Source organism: Astyanax mexicanus, chromosome 8 (assembly GCF_023375975.1).
Source record: "Astyanax mexicanus isolate ESR-SI-001 chromosome 8, AstMex3_surface, whole genome shotgun sequence".
In the NCBI taxonomy this organism is placed as follows: domain Eukaryota; kingdom Metazoa; phylum Chordata; class Actinopteri; order Characiformes; family Acestrorhamphidae; genus Astyanax; species Astyanax mexicanus.
The window spans coordinates 5,397,953-5,420,261 of record NC_064415.1 but is presented as its reverse complement, the minus strand read 5'-3'; the positions used below and the strand labels follow the sequence as shown (position 1 = coordinate 5,420,261).

General features: G+C 39.0%; 4 protein-coding genes across 4 annotated transcripts in view; 3 read left to right on the top strand and 1 right to left on the bottom strand.

Annotated features, from left to right (window-relative positions):
- Nucleotides 1–22,309, bottom strand: part of LOC125803775 (E3 ubiquitin-protein ligase TRIM39-like) — a 109,098-nt gene that overhangs the window by 75,443 nt on the left and 11,346 nt on the right. The gene's annotated exons all lie outside the window — the stretch shown is intronic.
- On the top strand, nt 884–21,319 carry LOC125803790 (E3 ubiquitin-protein ligase TRIM39-like). The gene is made up of 7 exons (XM_049481988.1): nt 884–961; nt 19,022–19,585; nt 19,682–19,792; nt 19,880–20,098; nt 20,194–20,341; nt 20,415–20,441; nt 20,542–21,319. The coding sequence occupies exons 2-7, from the start codon at nt 19,028–19,030 to the stop codon at nt 21,084–21,086; spliced, it is 1,608 nt and encodes a 535-aa protein (XP_049337945.1). The 5' UTR covers nt 884–961; nt 19,022–19,027; the 3' UTR covers nt 21,087–21,319.
- LOC125803784 (E3 ubiquitin-protein ligase TRIM39-like) lies at nt 2,573–5,851 on the top strand. The gene is made up of 6 exons (XM_049481983.1): nt 2,573–3,495; nt 3,592–3,687; nt 3,775–4,008; nt 4,104–4,251; nt 4,578–4,604; nt 4,705–5,851. The coding sequence occupies exons 1-6, from the start codon at nt 2,908–2,910 to the stop codon at nt 5,247–5,249; spliced, it is 1,638 nt and encodes a 545-aa protein (XP_049337940.1). The 5' UTR covers nt 2,573–2,907; the 3' UTR covers nt 5,250–5,851.
- Nucleotides 9,266–12,450, top strand: LOC103021892 (E3 ubiquitin-protein ligase TRIM39). The gene is made up of 6 exons (XM_049481969.1): nt 9,266–10,208; nt 10,305–10,400; nt 10,488–10,721; nt 10,817–10,964; nt 11,719–11,745; nt 11,846–12,450. Exons 1-6 carry the CDS (start codon nt 9,630–9,632, stop codon nt 12,391–12,393), a joined length of 1,632 nt encoding a protein of 543 aa, XP_049337926.1. The 5' UTR covers nt 9,266–9,629; the 3' UTR covers nt 12,394–12,450.

The following is a 22,309-nucleotide window of genomic DNA, read 5'->3' as shown; positions in this document are numbered from 1 at the left end:
AAAGCATATTACCAGTGAAGAAGATACCTCATCTCCAGATGCTGCTGTCCATCATCACATCCATCAGCCAAACTTTAGACCTTCAGCTTTTACCTTCTAACAACCAGTTCTTACACAATGTCCCCTTCTATTTAGATACATTATAATTTGCTGTACACTCTCTGAACTTCTTACCTGCTGTGTTCTCCTATCTAGAACCCTCTCTATATCTAGCACACCCTTTCCCAGCATGAACCGACCAGTAGAACCAACACTGAGAGAATGAGATCTGAACACAAGAAGCAGAGAGTTTATTTAGAGAGTAATTATTGAACTGTGACTGAATTCATCAATACTTCATTTTACAAGCTGTTCTGACCAGAGTCTGACTAGAGATCTCCACCAGAACATTACTGGATAAAACCTAAACACCCAAACTCTTCAAAACTATCAATAAAACACCTTCTTACAAAGGATGAGCTCATTATTTATCTCTCAAAACTTTGATCATTTAGTTTAATTCCATTAAGAGATTTTTATTAGATCAGATTCTCATAAAACCAGCAGAACTTTATTATTCTAATCTACTGTAAAACTGATTACTTAAGTTATTAATGAAGTTTAATTATCTACTTTAATTATCTACTAAATTTACTAAATGATGAATGATTATTGATTTATTTGATATATTGATTAGAGCTGCATACTGTAACACTGCTTTAATTCAGTTGGTGAAGTTCAGGCTCCACCTGCTGGTTAAAACATGGAGGTGCATCAACCCATCCTCATGAGGTGGTGGGCGTGGCCTCGTGACGTCACTGAGGAGAAACGAGAGTTAAGTGAAGCTGCTTGATAAACAGAATTGAGCTCCTTCTTTCAGCAGGACATAATCTCTCATTTGAAGCTCTTTCAGTCAGGTAAACTCCACAGGTAAACTCTGAAGGAGCAGAAACACCTGGACGAGGGAGAAGAAGTAAAGCTGGTAATGTATGGCGTCGTTTTACTGCCAATAGTCGAGAGTGAAGTTTTTGAATGTAAGAGTCTGTTTCATGCAGCGCTCACGGATTTTATTTGCTCACGTGTAAAATATAGGTGCGCTCTCACAAATTTACCATGCTCTCTCTCAGATTAACTCTCCTCTTGTACGAAACATCGCGCGCTCTCAGATATATCATTCTCGTGTACCATCTGTCTGCTCTTAATGTTTTGAGAGAGCGCGCGCACTTAACTTCCCCCTGTGTGCTCGCGGAGCGATTTTTACTGCAACAAAGCTACCAAAAGTCTCCAGCCAATCAGAAGTGGCAAAAGGATTTGACCAGTTAAATAGACCGCTGAGGTCGTGCGTCATTCTGTAGTTCTCGTATGGCTTATAAGTGTCTCAAAGTTCTCAAAAACTCGCCTCTATCACATTCTGTGGTAAATAAATCTGTTCAGAACTCTGCACGCTTTATTCTGTGTACATTTTCCTCCTATACATCACTAGATCCTCTGAATTATGAGATCGTTTAAGAGTTGTAATGAGAAAAAATGCTAGCTTTACGCTAACGCTTAACTGTTGCAGGAAATGCCAGAGTACTCGATTCTGCAGTACACCAGCGAACTCCGGTCGGATCGCGTTTTGCACTATTCTTCTTCTTCACAGAGGATCATTAAAGTATTTAAACAGGTGAAAACTCTATCAGTATGGTGATGTTGAGCAGTGTAGTCTGTGTTAGAGCTTTAAAAGGCAGATAATAAGAGAAAGTTGTTCTCAGTTCAGGAGCAGCGCTTCCCTGCGGGTTTAGTATTTAATTACGGTCATTATTTTATACTAATTACATACTAAACACATGCCCCAAATTATCAACTAACAACTAATCAACAAACTAACTGCCCTCACTGAGGTGAGCTGTGTGTTACAGCAGTAAAACTAGCAGGACAGAGTTACTCCAGAACCACAGAGCTAACCCAGCTAACTGAAGAACTACAGAGTCTAAAACACTTGTCCTGTAAAACATGTAGAATGGCTTAATGTGAGTTTTTTTTTTCCACTGAAAGAATTTATAAGGATGAATCTTAACGTGGCTTAATGTACTGAAACAACGAGCCAGAAAGACCAAACATCTCAAATTTATTTCACCAAATAAAAAAAAAGTAAATGGTAAAACGTGCTACAGTGTTTAAAGCTGGTTTTGGAGTAACTCTTTATTGCTGGGTTAGTTTTTTTTTTTTTTTTTTGCTGTGACACATCCAGCTCTCCTCACAGAGGTCAGTTAGTTCATTAGTTGGATCAGCTGTGTTTAATATACTGTAAACATACTGCCGGAGTTTGCTGGTGTTGTGCCGAAAAGAGTCCCCTGCTGATCTCTGCAGCTGCGCTTGGATGTCAGTTCCGTGTGCTGTAGCATTAGCTCAAAGCTAAATATATGATATATCTGAGAGTGCATGCGATGTTTCGTACAAGAGGAGAGTTAATCTGAGAGAGAGCATGGTAAATTTGTGTGAGCACACCTATATTTTACACGTGAGCAAATAAAATCTGTGAGCGCTGCATGAAATAGACTCTTACATTCAAAAACTTTGCTCTCAACTATTGGCAGTAAAACGACGCCATAGTAATGCCTCTTAATCTTCTTCCTGTTTCTGCAGGAGATCCTTCCTGTTCAGCTCATTTCTAACATTCACTGCTCTTCTAGTTTCATCATTTTTATGAAGGTGTTTAAACTGCTGTAAGACGCTCACTTCTGTTCTCCAGCTCAAGCTGTTCACTTTAGTTCAGTCCCAGAGTTCAGCTTTAACAGCTGGAATGTGGAGATGATCAGCAGCTGGATGGGTTTGATGGTGAAAAGTGTGAAACTGTTTTCATTCACTGACTAAGAATTATTCTGAAATGATCTCTGTGCTCTCAGATCACCTTCATGCTGCTTCTCTGTGTCTCCTCAGTCAGTCATGGCTTCCTCCAGCAGTCTCCTGTCTGAAGATCAGCTCCAGTGCTCTATCTGTCTGGATGTGTTCACTGATCCAGTCTCTACTCCATGTGGACACAACTTCTGCATGGTCTGTCTCAGAAAGTGCTGGAACAGCAGCTCACACTGCCAGTGTCCAGTCTGTAAGAGAGAATTCCCCCAAAGACCTGAACTGTCTATAAACACCTTCATCTCTGGACTGGCTGCTCAGTTCAAGAAGTCAGTTCAGGTGAAGTCTAGCAGAGCTCCAGAGAAACGTTCCTCCAAATCTAAGAAGGTGCTGTGTGTCTATTGTAGTGAGGAGAAGCTGGAGGCTGTAAAGTCCTGTCTGGACTGTGGCGTCTCTTTCTGTGACACTCATCTGATGCCTCATAAAACTACACCCAAATATAAGAAACACAAGCTGATGGGTCCTGTGGAGAACCTGGAGGACTACATCTGCCAGAAACATGAGAGACCCCTGGAGCTGTTCTGTAGAGACGACCAGACGTGTGTGTGTCAGTTCTGCACTGAGGGAGACCACCGGACTCACAGCACTGTTCCTATAGAGGAGGAGAGTGGAGAGAAGAAGGTGAGAGATGTTTAGACAGAGAATTATTAACACTAATTTTACTATTCTCCTATTTTTCCTAAGAATAACTGATCATAATGTGTCTCTTTATCACAGACTCAGCTGGAGAAGACACAGACAGAAGTTCAGCAGATGATCCAGGAGAGACTGAAGAAGATCAAGGAGATCAAACACTCTGTAGAACTCAATAAAGTGAGATTTTAAAGCGTTTAAACTCATTTTAAATATGAAAGCTGCTCTTTAAACAGTGTTATTGTTCTTATTGTTGTCTCCTGTTAGAAAATCAGAGAGAAGGAGGAAGCAGACAGTGTGGAGATCTTCAGGGCTCTGGTGCGCTGCATTGAGAGAAGCCAGGCTGAGCTGCTGGAGGTGATGGAGGAGAAGCAGAAAGCAGCAGAGAGGCAGGCTGAAGAGCTGATTAAAGAGCTGGAGCAGGAAATCACTGAGCTAAAGAGGAGAGACACTGAGCTGGAGCAGATCTCCCACACTGAGGACCACCTCCACCTCCTACAGGTCAGAATCCCTCTGTTTCTCAATAGTAATGCAGTCCATCACAGGACAGCACTGCCCATGCTGAGGGGTTTCTCCTCTCTCCTGCTGTACTGTAGATTTACCCGTCCCTCTGCAGACCCCCACACACCAAGAACTGGACTGACGTCAGTGTTAACACTCCTCTGAGTGTGGAGAGTCTGAGGAGAGCTCTGTCTCAGCTTCAGGAACATCTCACGCAGGAGATGGAGAAGATTCCTGAGATCAGTAAGTGTTCAGAAAGTATTTATTAGTTACGTATTTAGTGAGATTGTGAGGCGCTTTTTGTAGAAAATAAATTTAGTTTTATGTTTTTATAAATGTTTGGAGACACTGCACTTAAATTCTGGACGGTTCGAGCTGGTCCAGGAAATTTACCTGTCCTGCACATTTTAGTATTTTCCAGTGTTTAGTGTTTTCAGGACAGTCCTGTATGATTTAGTGTTAATGTTCCAGTGCTGGTTCATGGTTCATTCTGATCAGATCATTGATAAACTGAAATGGATCTTCTTTAGTAAAAAGTGAATGATCTTCTCTGATCTTCTTCCAAACAGAACTGAGGAGAATTCAGCAGTATGCAGGTGGGTGGGACTTTCACTGATCACATGATTCAGTCTGTATGATTCTCTATTTCTTACAGTATGTTGATTAAAATGGGTTTAAACTGTGTTTCTCTCTCAGTGGACGTGACTCTGGATCCTGATACAGCAAATCCTTTTCTCATCCTGTCTGATGATGAAAAACAAGTTAAACATGGAGACAAACAAAAGAATCTCCCTGATAATCCAGAGAGATTTAATCCTTGTGTCGGTGTTCTGGGAAAGGAGGGTTTCTCCTCAGGGAGATTTTACTATGAGGTTCAGGTCAGTGGGAAGACTGAGTGGGAATTAGGAGTGACCAGAGAGTCCAGCAACAGGAAGGGATCAATTACACTGAGTCCTGAGAATGGATACTGGACTGTATTTCTGAGGAAGAAAACTGAATATAAAGCTGGAAAATCTCCTTCTGTCCTCCTCTCATTGAAACAGGCTCCCCAGAAGGTGGGGGTGTTTGTGGATTATGAGGAGGGTCTGGTCTCCTTCTATGATGTTGAGGTCAGATCTCATATCTACTCTTTCACTGGTCAGTCTTTCACTGAGAAACTCTATCCATACTTCAACCCCGGGCTTAATGATGGAGGTAAAAATTCAGCTCCACTGATCATCACTCCTGTTCAGCATGAATAATAAGGTTAATTTTCCATCACTCTCTTTGAAATTCATGAAGCTCTTTTTATTTACCTCTATTCTTAGTAAATATTTCTAAAATATACTTTGTTGACCAGCGTCAGGGTTTTGAATCTGATGCAGGCGGCAACAGGAAGCCAGTGAAATGAATCCAGTTTATCCTGCATTTATAATGCATGTTTTATTCCAGCACCATTGGCTTTATCTCCCCTCAAACATATAAGTATATACTAGAACAGGGTGAAAGGAGGATAATAATAAAGTATACAGAAAAACAGACACAGGATTATAGTCTGTAATTATTATACAAACCTTAAAGTGTCCTAATATGATCAGTGGAGCTGAAAAAAGGATATAAGAGTGTAGAAGTAGAAACAAGAAGATGATCATAATGTTATGTTCTACCTGTTTAAGTTGAAGAACAGAAACTCCCTGATAATCCAGAGAGGTTTAATGATTATTTATGTGTTCTGGGAAAGGAGGGTTTCTCCTCAGGGAGATTTTACTATGAGGTTCAGGTCAGTGGGAAGAAGTTCTGCTACCACTCATCTTTATCATTACTGATCCTCTAGAAACAAATCCAATAAAGAAATTTACACGTACACTGTTCATGTTGTCCACCTTTATTTTCAGCTTGTTAAATCACTTAATCTTAAGGTTTTCATTAAATGATCAATTATCAATTCAGTCACTGATTAAAGAAAGTACCAAATGAATAAATATATAAAGGATTATTTAGGCACTGGAATGTTCACTTCAGTTCAGCTGTATAAAGGCATAATACTGATTATTACAGGTTTCTTTAATTAAATCAATCAATGATCTTAAAGACCTGTCTGTATTAGTCCAGAATAAAGTTGAAATTAAGCCCATATCACTGGTAATTCCCACTTTAAAGCTTTTTGATTTGTAAATATTTGTTAATATTTATTTTGATTTTGTTATTGAAATATAGAAAATATAGAAAATTTTATGCAAAAATAAACACATTTAATTAGTTTATTTTTACTGAACAAATTGATTATACATTTCCAGATGTACACTAATGCTATGTTCACATTACCAAGCTGAAGTGACTCAAATCTGATTTTTTGCTCAATTTGGCTCAGATCTGATATTTTCATGGCTATGTGAACATGTGGCTTTTAATGTGAACGTAGCCTATATGTCCAAATGTTTGTGGACACCTTTTTAAGTTGCACCCCTTGTTGCACCCACACAGCTTTTATAAAAATCAGATTTTAGTCAGTTTCATAAGTCGGATACGTCAAATCTGAATTGATGCGTCTTAAATTTTATTATTAAATTAGTATTATTAAATGCATGACCTAAGCAATAAATGAATAAATTAATAATGTTCTGAGCTCTGCTGAGTTTGTTCTTCAGCAATAGGCTAAATAGATTTTTTTATTTATACAAATAAATTGGGTTCATAAACTGGTGCAGCCTTACCTTTAAATGTCATGATACAAATTCACTAATATAATGATACAAACCCTCACCAACCACATGAGGTAATTATTGCAATTAGTTGGCTAAAGCTGAGCAACCACCTGAAACACTAAAGCACCCACCTGGGTACCACAGCATCTGCCATAGCAACCACTAAGCAACATTATGTCAACCACCTCTTATTTTCTGGATGACAGAAAGAAACTAAACACGAATTTTCAGAACTATCAATAAAACACCTTCTTACAACAGATGACCTCATTATATATCTCTCCAGACTTTCATCATCTTTTAGTTTCATTTCGTATTTATATCTACTGTAAAGCTGTTCTACTGAGATTGTGTTTAATTATCTACATATAGTTACTAAATGATGAATGATTATTGATTTATTTGATATATTGATTAGAGCTGCATACTGTAACACTGCTTTAATTCAGTTGGTGAAGTTCAGGCTCCACCTGCTGGTTAAAACATGGAGGTGCATCAACCCATCCTCATGAGGTGGTGGGCGTGGCCTCGTGACGTCACTGATGAGAAACGAGAGTTAAGCGAAGCTGCTTGATAAACAGAATTGAGCTCCTTCTTTCAGCAGGACATAATCTCTCATTTGAAGCTCTTTCAGTCAGGTAAACTCCACAGGTAAACTCTGAAGGAGCAGAAACACCTGGACGAGGGAGAAGAAGTGAAGCTGGTAATGTATGGCGTCGTTTTACTGCCAATAGTCGAGAGTGAAGTTTTTGAATGTAAGAGTCTGTTTCATGCAGCGCTCACGGATTTTATTTGCTCACGTGTAAAATATAGGTGCGCTCTCACAAATTTACCATGCTCTCTCTCAGATTAACTCTCCTCTTGTACGAAACATCGCGCGCTCTCAGATATATCATTCTCGTGTACCATCTGTCTGCTCTTAATGTTTTGAGAGAGCGCGCGCACTTAACTTCCCCCTGTGTGCTCGCGGAGCGATTTTTACTGCAACAAAGCTACCAAAAGTCTCCAGCCAATCAGAAGTGGCAAAAGGATTTGACCAGTTAAATAGACCGCTGAGGTCGTGCGTCATTCTGTAGTTCTCGTATGGCTTATAAGTGTCTCAAAGTTCTCAAAAACTCGCCTCTATCACATTCTGTGGTAAATAAATCTGTTCAGAACTCTGTACGTTTTATTCTGTGTACATTTTCCTCCTATACATCACTAGATCCTCTGAATTATGAGATCGTTTAAGAGTTGTAATGAGAAAAAATGCTAGCTTTAAGCTAACGCTTAACTGTGGCAGGAAATGCCAGAGTACTCGATTCTGCAGTACACCAGCGAACTCCGGTCGGATCGCGTTTTGCACTATTCTTCTTCTTCACAGAGGATCATTAAAGTATTTAAACAGGTGAAAACTCTATCAGTATGGTGATGTTGAGCAGTGTAGCCTGTCTTAGAGCTTTAAAAAGCAGATAGTAAGAGAAAGTGGTTCTCAGTTCAGGAGCAGCGCTTCCCCGCGGGTTTAGTATTTAATTACGGTCATTATTTTATACTAATTACATACTAAACACATGACCCAAATTATCAACTAACAACTAATCAACTAACTAACTGCCCTCACTGAGGCGAGCTGTGTGTTACAGCAGTAAAACTAGCAGGACAGAGTTACTCCAGAACCACAGAGCTAACCCAGCTAACGTTAACTGAAGAACTATAGAGTCTAAAACACTTGTCCTGTAAAACATGTAAAATGGCTTAATGTGAGTTTTTTTTTCATAAGGAAAGTAAAGGAAAGGATGAATCTTAACGTGGCTTAATGTACTAAAACAACAAACCAGAAACAGAAACACCAAACATCTCTAATTTAATTCACCGAATTAAAAAGACGATAAATGGTAAAACGTGCTACAGTATTTAAAGCTGTTCTAGAGTTACTGTGTGCTGCTGGGTTAGTGTTTGTGCTGGGTTGGAGTCCCCTGCCGATATCTGCAGCTGCGCTGGGATGTCAGATCCATGCGCTGTAGCATTAGCTTAAAGCTAGCATTTTTTCTCATTACAACTCTTAAACAATCTCGTGATTTAGAGGATCTAGTGATGTTTAGGAGGAAAATGTACACAGAATAAAGCGTACAGGGTTCTGAACAGATTTATTTACAGAAGTATGTGATAGAGGCGAGTTTTTGAAAAGCCCATTTATTTTACTCATAGAGAAAAAACGCTTAGAAGCCATATGAGAACTACAGAATGACGCATTACTTCAGTGGTCTATTTAACAGGTCAAATCCTGTTGCCACTTCTGATTGGCTGGAAACTTTTGGCAGCTTTGTTGCAGTGAAAATCTCCGCGCTCAAGCAGAGAACTCACCGCGAGCACACAGGGGGAAGTTGAGTGCGCACAATTTTAAAACATTAAGAGCAAATAGATGGTACACGTTGATGATATGTCTGAGAGCGTGTGCGCAGTTTTGTACAAGAGGAGAGTTAATCTGAGAGAGAGCATGGTAAATTTGTGTGAGCACACCTATATTTTACACGTGAACAAATAAAATCCATGAGCACTCCATGAAATAGACTCTTGCATTCAAAAACTTTGCTCTCGACTATTGGCAGTAAAACGACGCCATAGTAATGCCTCTTAATCTTCTTCCTGTTTCTGCTGGAGATCCTTCCTGTTCAGCTCATTTCTAACATTCACTGCTCTTCTAGTTTCATCATTTTTATGAAGGTGTTTAAACTGCTGTAAGACGCTCACTTCTGTTCTCCAGCTCAAGCTGTTCACTTTAGTTCAGTCCCAGAGTTCAGCTTTAACAGCTGGAATGTGGAGATGATCAGCAGCTGGATGGGTTTGATGGTGAAAAGTGTGGAACTGTTTTCATTTACTGACTAAGAATTACTCTGAAATTATCTCTGTGCTCTCAGATCACCTTCATGCTGCTTCTCTGTGTCTCCTCAGTCAGTCATGGCTTCCTCCAGCAGTCTCCTGTCTGAAGATCAGCTCCAGTGCTCTATCTGTCTGGATGTGTTCACTGATCCAGTCTCTACTGCATGTGGACACAACTTCTGCATGGTCTGTCTCAGAAAGTGCTGGAACAGCAGCTCACACTGCCAGTGTCCAGTCTGTAAGAGAGAATTCCCCCAAAGACCAGAACTGTCTATAAACACCTTCATCTCTGGACTGGCTGCTCAGTTCAAGAAGTCAGTTCAGGAGAAGTCCAGCAGAGCTCCAGATAAACCAGTAAAATCTCAGGTCTTCTGTGACTGGTGTGATGAGAAACGTGCAGCTCTAAAGTCCTGTCTGATCTGTATGGCCTCTTACTGTAAAACTCACCTGGACTCACATCAGAGAGTCGCTTTATATAAGAAACACAAGCTGATGGATCCTGTGGAGAACCTGGAGGACTACATCTGCCAGAAACATGAGAGACCCCTGGAGCTGTTCTGTAGAGACGACCAGACGTGTGTGTGTCAGTTCTGCACTGAGACGGACCACCGGACTCACAGCACTGTTCCTATAGAGGAGGAGAGTGGAGAGAAGAAGGTGAGAGATGTTCAGACAGAGAATTATTAACACAAATTTTACTATTCTCCTATTTTTCCTAAGAATAACTGATCATAATGTGTCTCTTTATCACAGACTCAGCTGGAGAAGACACAGGCAGAAGTTCAGCAGATGATCCAGGAGAGACTGAAGAAGATCCAGGAGATCAAACACTCTGTAGAACTCAATAAAGTGAGATTTTAAAGCGTTTAAACTCATTTTAAATATGAAAGCTGCTCTTTAAACAGTGTTATTGTTCTTATTGTTGTCTCCTGTTAGAAAATCAGAGAGAAGGAGGAAGCAGACAGTGTGGAGATCTTCAGGGCTCTGGTGCGCTGCATTGAGAGAAGCCAGGCTGAGCTGCTGGAGGTGATGGAGGAGAAGCAGAAAGCAGCAGAGAGGCAGGCTGAAGAGCTGATTAAAGAGCTGGAGCAGGAAATCACTGAGCTAAAGAGGAGAGACACTGAGCTGGAGCAGATCTCCCACACTGAGGACCACCTCCACCTCCTACAGGTCAGAGTCCCTCTGTTTCTCAATAGTAATGCAGTCCATCACAGGACAGCACTGCCCATGCTGAGGGGTTTCTCCTCTCTCCTGCTGTACTGTAGATTTACCCGTCCCTCTGCAGACCCCCACGCACCAAGAACTGGACTGACGTCAGTGTTAACACTCCTCTGAGTGTGGAGAGTCTGAGGAGAGCTCTGTCTCAGCTTCAGGAACATCTCACACAGGAGATGGAGAAGATTCCTGAGATCAGTAAGTGTTTTAAGTTTTAATGTTCAGGGATATCAATCTGCCTATGTAGGAAGCTAAGGTGATTCACCTGCTTTGATTCAACTGGTAGCAACAGGTGCACCAGAGAAGCCACAGCATGAAAACCCACCTAAATGGAAATGGTTTTGCAGGTGGTTGGATACAGAAAGCACTCTCTCCTTATCCATTCTGACTACTTCTACTTTAGTTTGCTCAAGTTTTACTAGTGTCCTTATCACTACTGGTAGAAGAAGGTGGTATTTGCAGCCTTTTCAGGTTCATAGCACTGTTGCAAGAAACACAGCCTCAAATGCATGGTGGAAATACCATGGCATAGGCCATTACACAAGGAGAGCAGACCAACCCGGCAGCAGGGCTGGCATTTGCTACTTTATGCGGGAAGAAACCAGAACCCTACAATTTGACCACCAGCCTCCACTGGTGTCCATGTTCAGGACCAAACTGTCAGAAATAGCTTCAATAAGGGAGGCATGAATGAGAGTCTGATGTCCTCAAGTGGGTCCTGTATGCATGTAGACATGCATGATGAAGGCACTGATGCTTTTGATTGGACCTCACATTTCCCAGACCCAAATCCAATTGAGAACCTCTGGGACTTTCTGCATTAGTCCATCCGACCGATAATGTTAATATATATGTGCTGGTTTATGGTTCATACTGATCAGATCATTGATAAACTGTAATGGAACTTCTTTAGTAAATAGTGAATGATCTTCTCTAATCTTCTTCCAAACAGAACTGAAGAGAATTCAGCAGTATGCAGGTGGGTGGGGCTTTCACTGACAACATGATTCAGTCTGTATGATTCTCTATTTATTACAGTATGTTGATTAAAATGGGTTTAAACTGTGTTTCTCTCTCAGTGGACGTGACTCTGGATCCTGATACAGCTCATCCTAATCTCATCCTGTCTGATGATGGAAAACAAGTTAAACATGGAGACAAACGACAGAAACTCCCTGATAATCCAGAGAGATTTAATCTTTGTGTTGGTGTTCTGGGAAAGGAGGGTTTCTCCTCAGGGAGATTTTACTATGAGGTTCAGGTCAGTGGGAAGACTGAGTGGGATTTAGGAGTGACCAGAGAGTCCAGCAACAGGAAGGGATCGATTACACTGAGTCCTGAGGATGGATACTGGACTGTCTGGCTGCAGAATGAAACTGAATATGAAGCTCTGGATGATCCTTCTGTCCTCCTCTGGTTAAATCAGGCTCCCCAGAAGGTGGGGGTGTTTGTGGATTATGAGGAGGGTCTGGTCTCCTTCTATGATGTTGAGGTCAGATCTCATATCTACTCTTTCACTGGTCAGTCTTTCACTGAGAAACTCTATCCATACTTCCACACTGGTCTCAATGATGGAGGTAAAAATTCAGCTCCACTGATCATCACTCCTGTTCAACATTATAAATGAGCTTTATTGTTTATTTACTTTAACATAAACTAATTTTTTGTGTCAGAATAAAAAATCAGGTTCTAATCTAAAAGTAGATTTTGGGGAACATTCAGTCAGTTTCTGTTTAACAAATTAATATCTAAATAAAATCTTAAAAATTTCAACACAAATATTCTCTTTATATCTGTTTTAAAGATCGTTGTCTTTTAAGTTTTTGTTCATTATGTCGGTGGTGTTCATCTTTTATTTCTTGTATTAAATCCTTCCTGAATAAACTGTGAGATCTGCAGGTCTGTGGTGTTTTATTATATTTAATATGTTTAATTAATCTAAATGTTTATTAGATGTTTAATGATTACTGAATGTGTTTAAATCAATATTGAAATATACAGGTATCAAAAGTCAACTGGGGAAATCTGCTTTTAGCTAAAGTTCACCAGTGAATTAATATAAATCTAAATAGAATAGGAAATATTTTAATGTCTTCGTTAATTATTTAAATATTTTTAGTTAGTATTTAATTTACTTTTAGTAAAGCGGTATTTTTTACTATCTACTTCTTTTATTCTTGTTATTTTTAGGTACTGATTAGCTATATCTCTGGTCTTTTTATCTCTGTAGGATCTTCTAACCAGTAAAGTCTGGATCTCAGATTTAGCAGAAGTTCAGTACACACTGTGTTTCAGCTCAGATTCAGTATTAAACACACAAAAACCCTAAAACACCACAATAGTTGTGTTTACTGCTTTCACTCTGTGCTGTTTTATTTGGCTGAGATTAATTTTGTGCTCATTTTTACTCTTAAATATGAAGACTGTTCATATGGTTGTTTGAGTGACACCATAGAGGAACAGCTTTTGGTGCTGATAAAAAAACATATTTAAAATTAGTTTAAAATATATTAACATTTATTTACGTAGTGTGCACTGATTACTGATTTTAATATAAACGTTCATGTATGAGGTATCAGAAAAAAACAGCTGTACTCAATAACATAGCTGTACTTAAAACATTGTCTTTATTTTACACTATATAGTTATTTTATCATTCAGAAGTTTAAAATGTTCAAATTAATGCAGTAATGCCTTTTAAAATATTCTAATATTTGCTGTGGTAAAAGTACAGCAGTCTATTTATGTGATAATAATTGCATAACTGTGATGATAATGATTTAATACAGTATTTTATAAGGACTGTGATTAAATGTACTGTATGCTAGAGTTTAAAAAATATGAATATAAAAATATATAAATATAAAAAAAATATCAGGCAAAAATATCCAGCCCGTTCCAACACAACCCATAAACTGTCATTATGAGCCTGAGCCCGATTTAAACTCCACATTTTTTTAGTAAGTAAAGTGTTAAAACTGAGCTTTTTAAATAATTTTCAGGCTGTTTCAATAAGCGAAATCTGTTCAGAATGACGTTAATTAACATTGCAACACTGAAGAAGCATAGACCTATTATTTAATAAAAATGTTTATTAAGAACAGATACACACAGTGCTGCGAGTCAAGTGCGTAATGCAACAAGTAGAGGAGCTCACGTGTGCGTGAGACCCAGAGCTGCGTGATTATAACATTCTAACTAGTGCAACTTTTTTATTTAAAGCACAGTTTGATTTGTTACTTTGCTATATTGTGATTATCACGCCATATCTTTATATAAAATAAAAATAGAATTAAAAACACAGAATTACCTCACAGATCATTTTCTTGGGTATCGGGTCGGGCAGAGAATCTAAACTCTACTGTATTCGTACTGTAAAGTTTACTACAGTAGATAATCACCGTCAGCAGGTTCCTGAAGGTTGTGATGATGCTCCAGTGCAGTGCAGTAATCACCAGTAGATGATAGGAGGACGCTGTGCTGTGATGCTGAATCTGCTGTTGAGTTTGGTGATGAATGTATTAGTTAGTGATTAATGTATGAAGTGGGGGAACGTTGTGAGCGGTTCAGTTGGGGGTTTGGGTATTGATTATTGATCATCACTCAGGTTTAGGATCATCAGACTCTTTGTGGTTCTTCTTTATCTCTTTTCAGGTCTCTCTCTCTCTTTCTCTCTTTCTCTCTTTATCTCTCTCTCTCCTGCAGATCAGACTTGATGATCTCAGATCTTCAGCTTCTTCCCCTATACAGCTCCCTCAGCTCAGAGTTGCCAGGTTTGCGGTTTTCCCGTCAAATTGGTCTTGTTTAAAAATCGCGGGTGAAAATTCAGGGGTGGTGGGTGCTTTTTTGGGGGGCTAGTTTTAAAAAATCAAAGAAAAAAACAAAAAAAGTGGGTGTTGCCTTGAATGTTACGTCAACACGACGGGGAAACGTGTAAAATCCACACTAAAATCAATCTATCATTTACAGCAGTAAGAATTGAGATTTTATTTTTACATTTATTATGCAGTTTATCACGAAAAGGCAAGGCTAAAGTAAAGCTTTTATTATTATTTTTTTTTTACAAATATATTTTAGATTTGACTGTGAAATACCTGTATGGTAATGAAAATAATATAGCAAAAAAGCTTTTTAATTAAATTTTTATTTTTGTCACATATAACCCATGCTTAATTGAAAAAAAAATGTATTGCAAATGAAGTGATTTAATTTTATTTTAAAATATTTTCACACGTTTGGAAATAAAAAGTGCAAAATGGTATCTGCATTTTTCATTTTAGTGTTTTCATTTTAGTTTTATTTTTGGCAGAATTTACTTCCCATAGAGAGACAGAGAGAGAGAGAGAGAGAGAGAGAGAGAGAGAGAGAGAGAGAAATTCACAATGTAACTAGAAATCAGAAGGCGATTAAAAATATTGTTAAAGAGGAGAGAAAACAGTTCAGGAGGGGCAAAAACAGAAAAAATAAGGGGAAAAAAATCCTATTTTTTTGTTAATTATATTACTATTAAATGTTCTTGACTGGGATATAAAACTGTTATAAAACAACAAATAAAACATTAATGTTACAATATTATTAATTACTTTAAGATAAATAGCAATACTGATAATAAATCCCATATAAACTAAATACTAAGTTGTTTACTCATAGTTATTTTGCCATTTGCTTTAAACGTGTAACAGACAGATATTTTGGGCTAAATTAAGCTTCTGAAGGGCGGGTTTTAGACTGATTTTGGTTTTTTTGAGTATTTTTGTTGGACCTGGCAACCCTGTCTCAGCCCCACTCATCACATCTGCAGAGAGCTTTCCTGCTCCTTCTGTTTAGCTCCTCCTCCTCTGGACCAGAACAGCTCTGACTTATTCCATCATGATGCTGCTTCTGAAAGTGACAGTCTGTATCTTCTTCAGCAGATGTTCTTATCATTTCCTCTGATCTTCTGAATCTCCATGATCTATGAGAGCTTCCTCACCTCAACATCTTTGATCTTCTGTTGGGGCCATCCACAGATCCACAGACATAACTGAGCTACAAAAATCATATTACCAGTGAAGAAGATACCTCATCTCCAGATGCTGCTGTCCATCATCACATCCATCATCCAAACTTTAGACCTTCAGCTTTTACCTTCTAACAACCAGTTCTTACACAATGTTCCATTCTATTTAGATACATTATAATCTGCTGTACACTCTCTGAACTTCTTACCTGCTGTGTTCACCTATCTAGAACCCTCTCTTTATCTAACACACCCTTTCCCAGCATGAACCGAACAGTAGAACCAACACTGAGAGAATGAGATCTGAACACAAGAAGCAGAGAGTTTATTTAGAGAGTAATGATTGAACTGTGACTGAATTCATCAATACTTCATTTTACAAGCTGTTCTGACAAGAGTCTGACTAGAGATCTCCACCAGAACATTACTGGATAAAACCTAAACACCTAAACTCTTTAAAACTATCAATAAAACACCTTCTTATAAAGAATGAGCTCATTATTTATCTCTCCAAACTTTGATAATTTAGTTTAATTCCATAAAAAAATATTAGATCAGATTCTCAGAAAACCAGCAGAACTTTATTATTCTAATCTACTGTAAAACTGATCCACAAGTTTAATTATCTACATATAGTTACTAAATGATGAATGATTATTGATTTATTTGAGATATTGATTAGAGCTGCATACTGTAACACTGCTTTAATTCAATTGGTGAAGTTCAGGCTCCACCTGCTGGTTTAAAACAGGGAGGTGCATCAACCCATCCTCATGAGGTGGTGGGCGTGGCCTCGTGACGTCACTGAGGAGAAACGAAAGTTAAGTGAAGCTGCTTGATGAACAGAATTGAGCTCCTTCTTTCAGCAGGACATAATCTCTCATTTGAAGCTGTTTCAGTCAGAGATCCTTCCTGTTCAGCTCATTTCTAACATCCACTGCTCTTCATTTCTGTTTCATCATTTTTATGAAGGTGTTTAAACTGCTGTAAGACGCTCACTTCTGTTCTTCGTGTAGCCCATTGGAAAAAAAAGGTAATAGAACTGTAATAGTATATTTTATTTTTTTTGTGAAATAATTTTTTTTCTAAACTTGCTTCAACAGTAGTGCTGATAAAATATTTCTGTGTGAATCTAGATGTCAATGGTGTGAATAACTGTAATGTTCTAATAATATATATGTTTATGTAAGGGTAAAAGTAGATCTAGCATTTTAAAACAGAGGGAGAAAAGGTTCAGAGTTTGGTTTAAATTAACAGGGGTAAATAATAAATAACCCCCTGCTTTTAGCTCAGTTTAAATTCGAAAATGCTAATATTGGCGGGGTGGTTTCTGATTGGATAATCTCACAGGCTCCCACGCTGTGAGTCTTTTCTATTGGTTCCTGAGAGGGGCGGAAGTGGAGGAGAGGGGATTAACCATAGACTGTATATAAAGCTATATACAGTCTATGGGATTAACGGTTAAAGTACGGCTGTAAAAATACTTTTAGAGTAAAAACACTGTTATTACTTGTAGTAAGTGTCTGCTCGTCCTTTTTAATGCAGAGTATTAAAATTCTCTCTTAGTATTTGTAATGACTCTTCCTAACTTTCAGTGAGACAGATAGTGAGCTGAGAGTAATTAACGTTACAGCTGTTTAGCTCGGGCCGGAGTTTGGTTAGAGAAGCTAAAAAGCAGGAAAAGCTAATTCAGCTACAAGTGAGAGACTCTCTCTGTGCTTCAGAAGAGCTGTTCTGGTGAGAAGGATCTGTCCGCAGAGCCTCGGATTTAAGCCAGCAGTTTTACACCAGCGGTTTCAGGCCAGTGGCATTCTGCGCATGCGTTGACACTTGCTTCGGTTTTCTTATCGATTGTTATATTGGTGACACAGGGTAAATATTACACATATTAGGTTTATGTGCCTCGATAGACTGATGGACTATGATGGTCTATGTAGACATATCGCTCTCATTGATAGTTGGCTTACGTGGGATTTACTTTTACACTCACTCATACCTCAAATATGCAATACATATGATGTATATCATATTATAACTTTGGTGCAATATTTTATATTTATTATGGTTTCCATGCCAATGAAAATTATGTCGTTCTCTCCTTTTTTTTACATTGCTTGTCTATTTATTTTCTTATTTATTGAAAATGTATGGACACATATTCTTTAGTTTTGAGCAGTGACTTAATATGTCCCAAATGTGTGACTAATAAAGGATTGATTTATCTTACCGTTATCTTATAACAAAACTAGACTGAGCATAATGTTAAACACTGGGCTGAAACAAACACGTAAAAAAATATGGCAACAGTTTTTAAAAAAGTAAAAAAATAAATATTTTAAACTTCTCTCATAGTTTTTATGAAATTTTCACAAATGAGGTCCTAAAACAATCTTTGGAACTTCAAAGTAATTAATTATTCAGAAAACCTTGGAGTTTTTTGCATCTTCTGGCCAAAGTACATAAATAAGCAAAGCAGGCTGGCCAAATTGAAAAATTATAAGGTCACCATGACGCAAAATCTTTAATATCTTTTCAGCAATATTTGATAAAATCAATAATCATGCAAAGCATGTACATGTTGCAAAGAAGGTGCTGGGTTCCTTTGCTCTCTCTCACAATAAATAACCTAAAAAAGATGCACTTTGCCATGGTTGCTGAATGGCATGACTGAAAAACATGTGCCTATGAACTGTAAGGCTGTGGGTTCAATCCCAACCTCTGGCAACTCTGTCAAAGTGGAAGTTCTCTATGTAAGTACATCAGTATTTATCTAAATTGTTCAAGACTTCAGAGAATTTCTTTGTCCCCGACAATTGCTGGTAGCAGCTCTATTTTTATTTTTATTTTGCCCCTCAGGGTGTAATAGTTGTAATACTGATCCTGTAATTTAAGTTAAAGTTATACCATTTAATTAATTTTGGGGCTGTGGGTTTATTTTTATTGAATGTTACCTAGAATAAATTATTAAAGATTTAAGTAAAGAGTAATTTAATAAACCCTGTGCCCCATCTGTATTACTGGAGTGTATCTGATTTTTTATTACAGAGGGAGGGGGGCCCTACATCCAGCTAAAGCTGTTCACTTTAGTTCAGTCCCAGAGTTCAGCTTTAACAGCTGGAATGTGGAGATGATCAGCAGCTGGATGGTTTTGATGGTGAAAAGTGTGGAACTGTTTTCATTCACTGACTAAGAATTATTCTGAAATTATCTCTGTGCTCTCAGATCACCTTCATGCTGCTTCTCTGTGTCTCCTCAGTCAGTCATGGCTTCCTCCAGCAGTCTCCTGTCTGAAGATGAGTTGCGATGCTCTATCTGTCTGGATGTGTTCACTGATCCAGTCTCTACTCCATGTGGACACAACTTCTGCATGGTCTGTCTCAGAAAGTGCTGGAACAGCAGCTCACACTGCCAGTGTCCAGTCTGTAAGAGAGAATTCCCCCAAAGACCTGAACTGTCTATAAACACCTTCATCTCTGGACTGGCTGCTCAGTTCAAGAAGTCAGTTCAGGTGAAACCAGTACAATCTCAGGTCTTCTGTGATTTCTGTGATCAGAAACGTGCAGCTCTGAAGTCCTGTCTGATCTGTATGGCCTCTTACTGTAAAACTCACTTGGATCCTCATCAGAGAGTCGCTTCATTAAAGAAACACAAGCTGGTGGATCCTGTGGAGAACCTGGAGGACTACATCTGCCAGAAACATGAGAGACCCCTGGAGCTGTTCTGTAGAGACGACCAGACGTGTGTGTGTCAGTTCTGCACTGAGGGAGACCACCGGACTCACAGTACTGTTCCTATAGAGGAGGAGAGTGGAGAGAAGAAGGTGAGAGATGTTTAGACAGAGAATTATTAACACTAATTTTACTATTCTCCTATTTTTCCTAAGAATAACTGATCATAATGTGTCTCTTTATCACAGACTCAGCTGGAGAAGACACAGACAGAAGTTCAGCAGATGATCCAGGAGAGACTGAAGAAGATCCAGGAGATCAAACACTCTGCAGAACTCAATAAAGTGAGATTCTATAGCGTTTAAACTCATTTTAAATATGAAAGCTGCTCTTTAAACAGTGTTATTGTTCTTATTGTTGTCTCCTGTTAGAAAATCAGAGAGAAGGAGGAAGCAGACAGTGTGGAGATCTTCAGGGCTCTGGTGCGCTGCATTGAGAGAAGCCAGGCTGAGCTGCTGGAGGTGATGGAGGAGAAGCAGAAAGCAGCAGAGAGGCAGGCTGAAGAGCTGATTAAAGAGCTGGAGCAGGAAATCACTGAGCTAAAGAGGAGAGACACTGAGCTGGAGCAGATCTCCCACACTGAGGACCACCTCCACCTCCTACAGGTCAGAGTCCCTCTGTTTCTCAATAGTAATGCAGTCCATCACAGGACAGCACTGCCCATGCTGAGGGGTTTCTCCTCTCTCCTGCTGTACTGTAGATTTACCCGTCCCTCTGCAGACCCCCACGCACCAAGAACTGGACTGACGTCAGTGTTAACACTCCTCTGAGTGTGGAGAGTCTGAGGAGAGCTCTGTCTCAGCTTCAGGAACATCTCACACAGGAGATGGAGAAGATTGATAAGAGTGGTAAGTGTTTACTGTTCAGGTTTTTAATAATCCTGAATTTAGAATCTAATAGTCTTTATTCTTTTCCAAACAGAACTGAAGAGAATTCAGCAGTATGCAGGTGGGTGGGGCTTTCACTGATCACATGATTCAGTCTGTATGATTCTCTATTTATTACAGTATGTTGATTAAAATGGGTTTAAACTGTGTTTCTCTCTCAGTGGACGTGACTCTGGATCCTGATACAGCAAATCCTAAACTCATCCTGTCTGATGATGGAAAACAAGTTAAACATGGAGACAAACGACAGAAACTCCCTGATAATCCACAGAGATTTAGTCGTGCTACCTGTGTTCTGGGAAAGGAAGGTTTCTCCTCAGGGAGATTTTACTATGAGGTTCAGGTCAGTGGGAAGACTTGGTGGGATTTAGGAGTGACCAGTGAGTCCAGCAACAGGAAGGGAGAGATTACACTGAGTCCAGAGGATGGATACTGGAGAATATTACTGAGGAATAAAACTGAATATGAGGTTGCAGAATCTTTTCCTGTCCCCCTCTTGTTAAAACAGGCTCCCCAGAAGGTGGGGGTGTTTGTGGATTATGAGGAGGGTCTGGTCTCCTTCTATGATGTTGAGGTCAGATCTCATATCTACTCTTTCACTGGTCAGTCTTTCACTGAAAAACTCTATCCATACTTCAGTCCTGAGCTCAATGATGGAGGTAAAAATTCAGCTCCACTGATCATCACTCCTGTTCAATATAAATAATGAGGTTAATTTTCCATCACTCTCTTTGATTTTCATGAAGCTCTTTTATTTACCACTATGCTCAGTAAATATTTCTAAAATATACTTTTGTATACTTTGCCTTCTTTATTCCAGCGCCATTGGCTTTATTTTTCCTCAAACATGAGTATATACTAGAACAGGGTGAAGGGAGGATAATAATAAAGTATACAAAGAAACAGATACGGGATTATAGTTTGTAATTATTATACAACCTCAAAGTGTCCTAATATGATCAGTGGAGCTGAAAAAAAGTATATTCGAATATAGAAGTAGAAAGAAGAAGGTGATCATAATGTTATGTTTGATCTGTGTATAATGTTAGTATAAGTTCTGCTACCATTTATCTTTATCATTACTGATATTCTAGAAACAAGTAAAATAAAGAAATTTGCAGGTTCACTGTCCATGTTGTCCACCTTTATTTTCAGTTCGTTAAATCACGAAAGCTTGAGGTTTACATGAAATTATAAGAAATATCATATTAGGAAGTGCTACAAAAATATCTACAGTAAAAATAGACATAATCCTCGACTCGCTGATACACCATAAGGCACAAAATAGGGTTAAACCCAGTCATCCTGAGGAGCTCTGAGGAGGAATCTCACTGGAATCTCTTCCGTATTTCCAAATCTTCAGGTGTGTAGCTCTGGTTAAAGCTCTCTGTGAAGATCATGGACCTTATCCCCTCCACGCCCGTGTTAAAATGAATGCGAGACTGGGGGGTATGCTCCTAAACCGAAATTTCGAAGGCAGCGGGGGAGCTGGCAGAATATCCACCAGTCTAAATGGCAGCATCTGTGTGGACAACGAACCTTCCTCACACACCTCCCTAAATTAATGGTGAAAGCAGTCGATAAAAAGGGCAGAAAATAAGTGTAAGATTCACCAAGCTGTTTTAGTAAAAGTCTACAGTAACTGGATTGAGGGTTATGTGCAGGATGTGGAAGGTAGCTCGGTAATCACCTTGGTTTGCTGTTTTAAAAAACTCATGTTTTAGCTAGCTTGCTAACTTAGTGACTGTAGAAAATACTGTAGTGAATCTGCAGTTATGTTCTGTTTTTACTGACTGTGAAATGCACTTGTGTTTAGGTTATGGGTCATGCGTGTGATTGGGGAGAGCGGTGTGTGTGTGTGTGTGTGTTGGGGGTGAGAAGATGAAGAGAAGGGGCTCGCTGAGTGTGTGTGTTCAGGCTGAGTGCTAG

Coding starts and splice junctions, on each gene's coding strand:
- LOC125803784 (XM_049481983.1), top strand. CDS start 2,908: ATGGCTTCCTCCAGCAGTCTCCTGTCTGAAGATCAGCTCCAGTGCTCT. Junction 4,009..4,103: donor ACCACCTCCACCTCCTACAG/GTCAGAATCCCT, acceptor GCTGTACTGTAG/ATTTACCCGTCCCTCTGCAG. Junction 4,252..4,577: donor GGAGAAGATTCCTGAGATCA/GTAAGTGTTCAG, acceptor TCTTCCAAACAG/AACTGAGGAGAATTCAGCAG.
- LOC103021892 (XM_049481969.1), top strand. CDS start 9,630: ATGGCTTCCTCCAGCAGTCTCCTGTCTGAAGATCAGCTCCAGTGCTCT. Junction 10,401..10,487: donor ACTCTGTAGAACTCAATAAA/GTGAGATTTTAA, acceptor GTCTCCTGTTAG/AAAATCAGAGAGAAGGAGGA. Junction 10,965..11,718: donor GGAGAAGATTCCTGAGATCA/GTAAGTGTTTTA, acceptor TCTTCCAAACAG/AACTGAAGAGAATTCAGCAG.
- LOC125803790 (XM_049481988.1), top strand. CDS start 19,028: ATGGCTTCCTCCAGCAGTCTCCTGTCTGAAGATGAGTTGCGATGCTCT. Junction 19,586..19,681: donor AGGAGAGTGGAGAGAAGAAG/GTGAGAGATGTT, acceptor TCTTTATCACAG/ACTCAGCTGGAGAAGACACA. Junction 20,342..20,414: donor GGAGAAGATTGATAAGAGTG/GTAAGTGTTTAC, acceptor TTTTCCAAACAG/AACTGAAGAGAATTCAGCAG.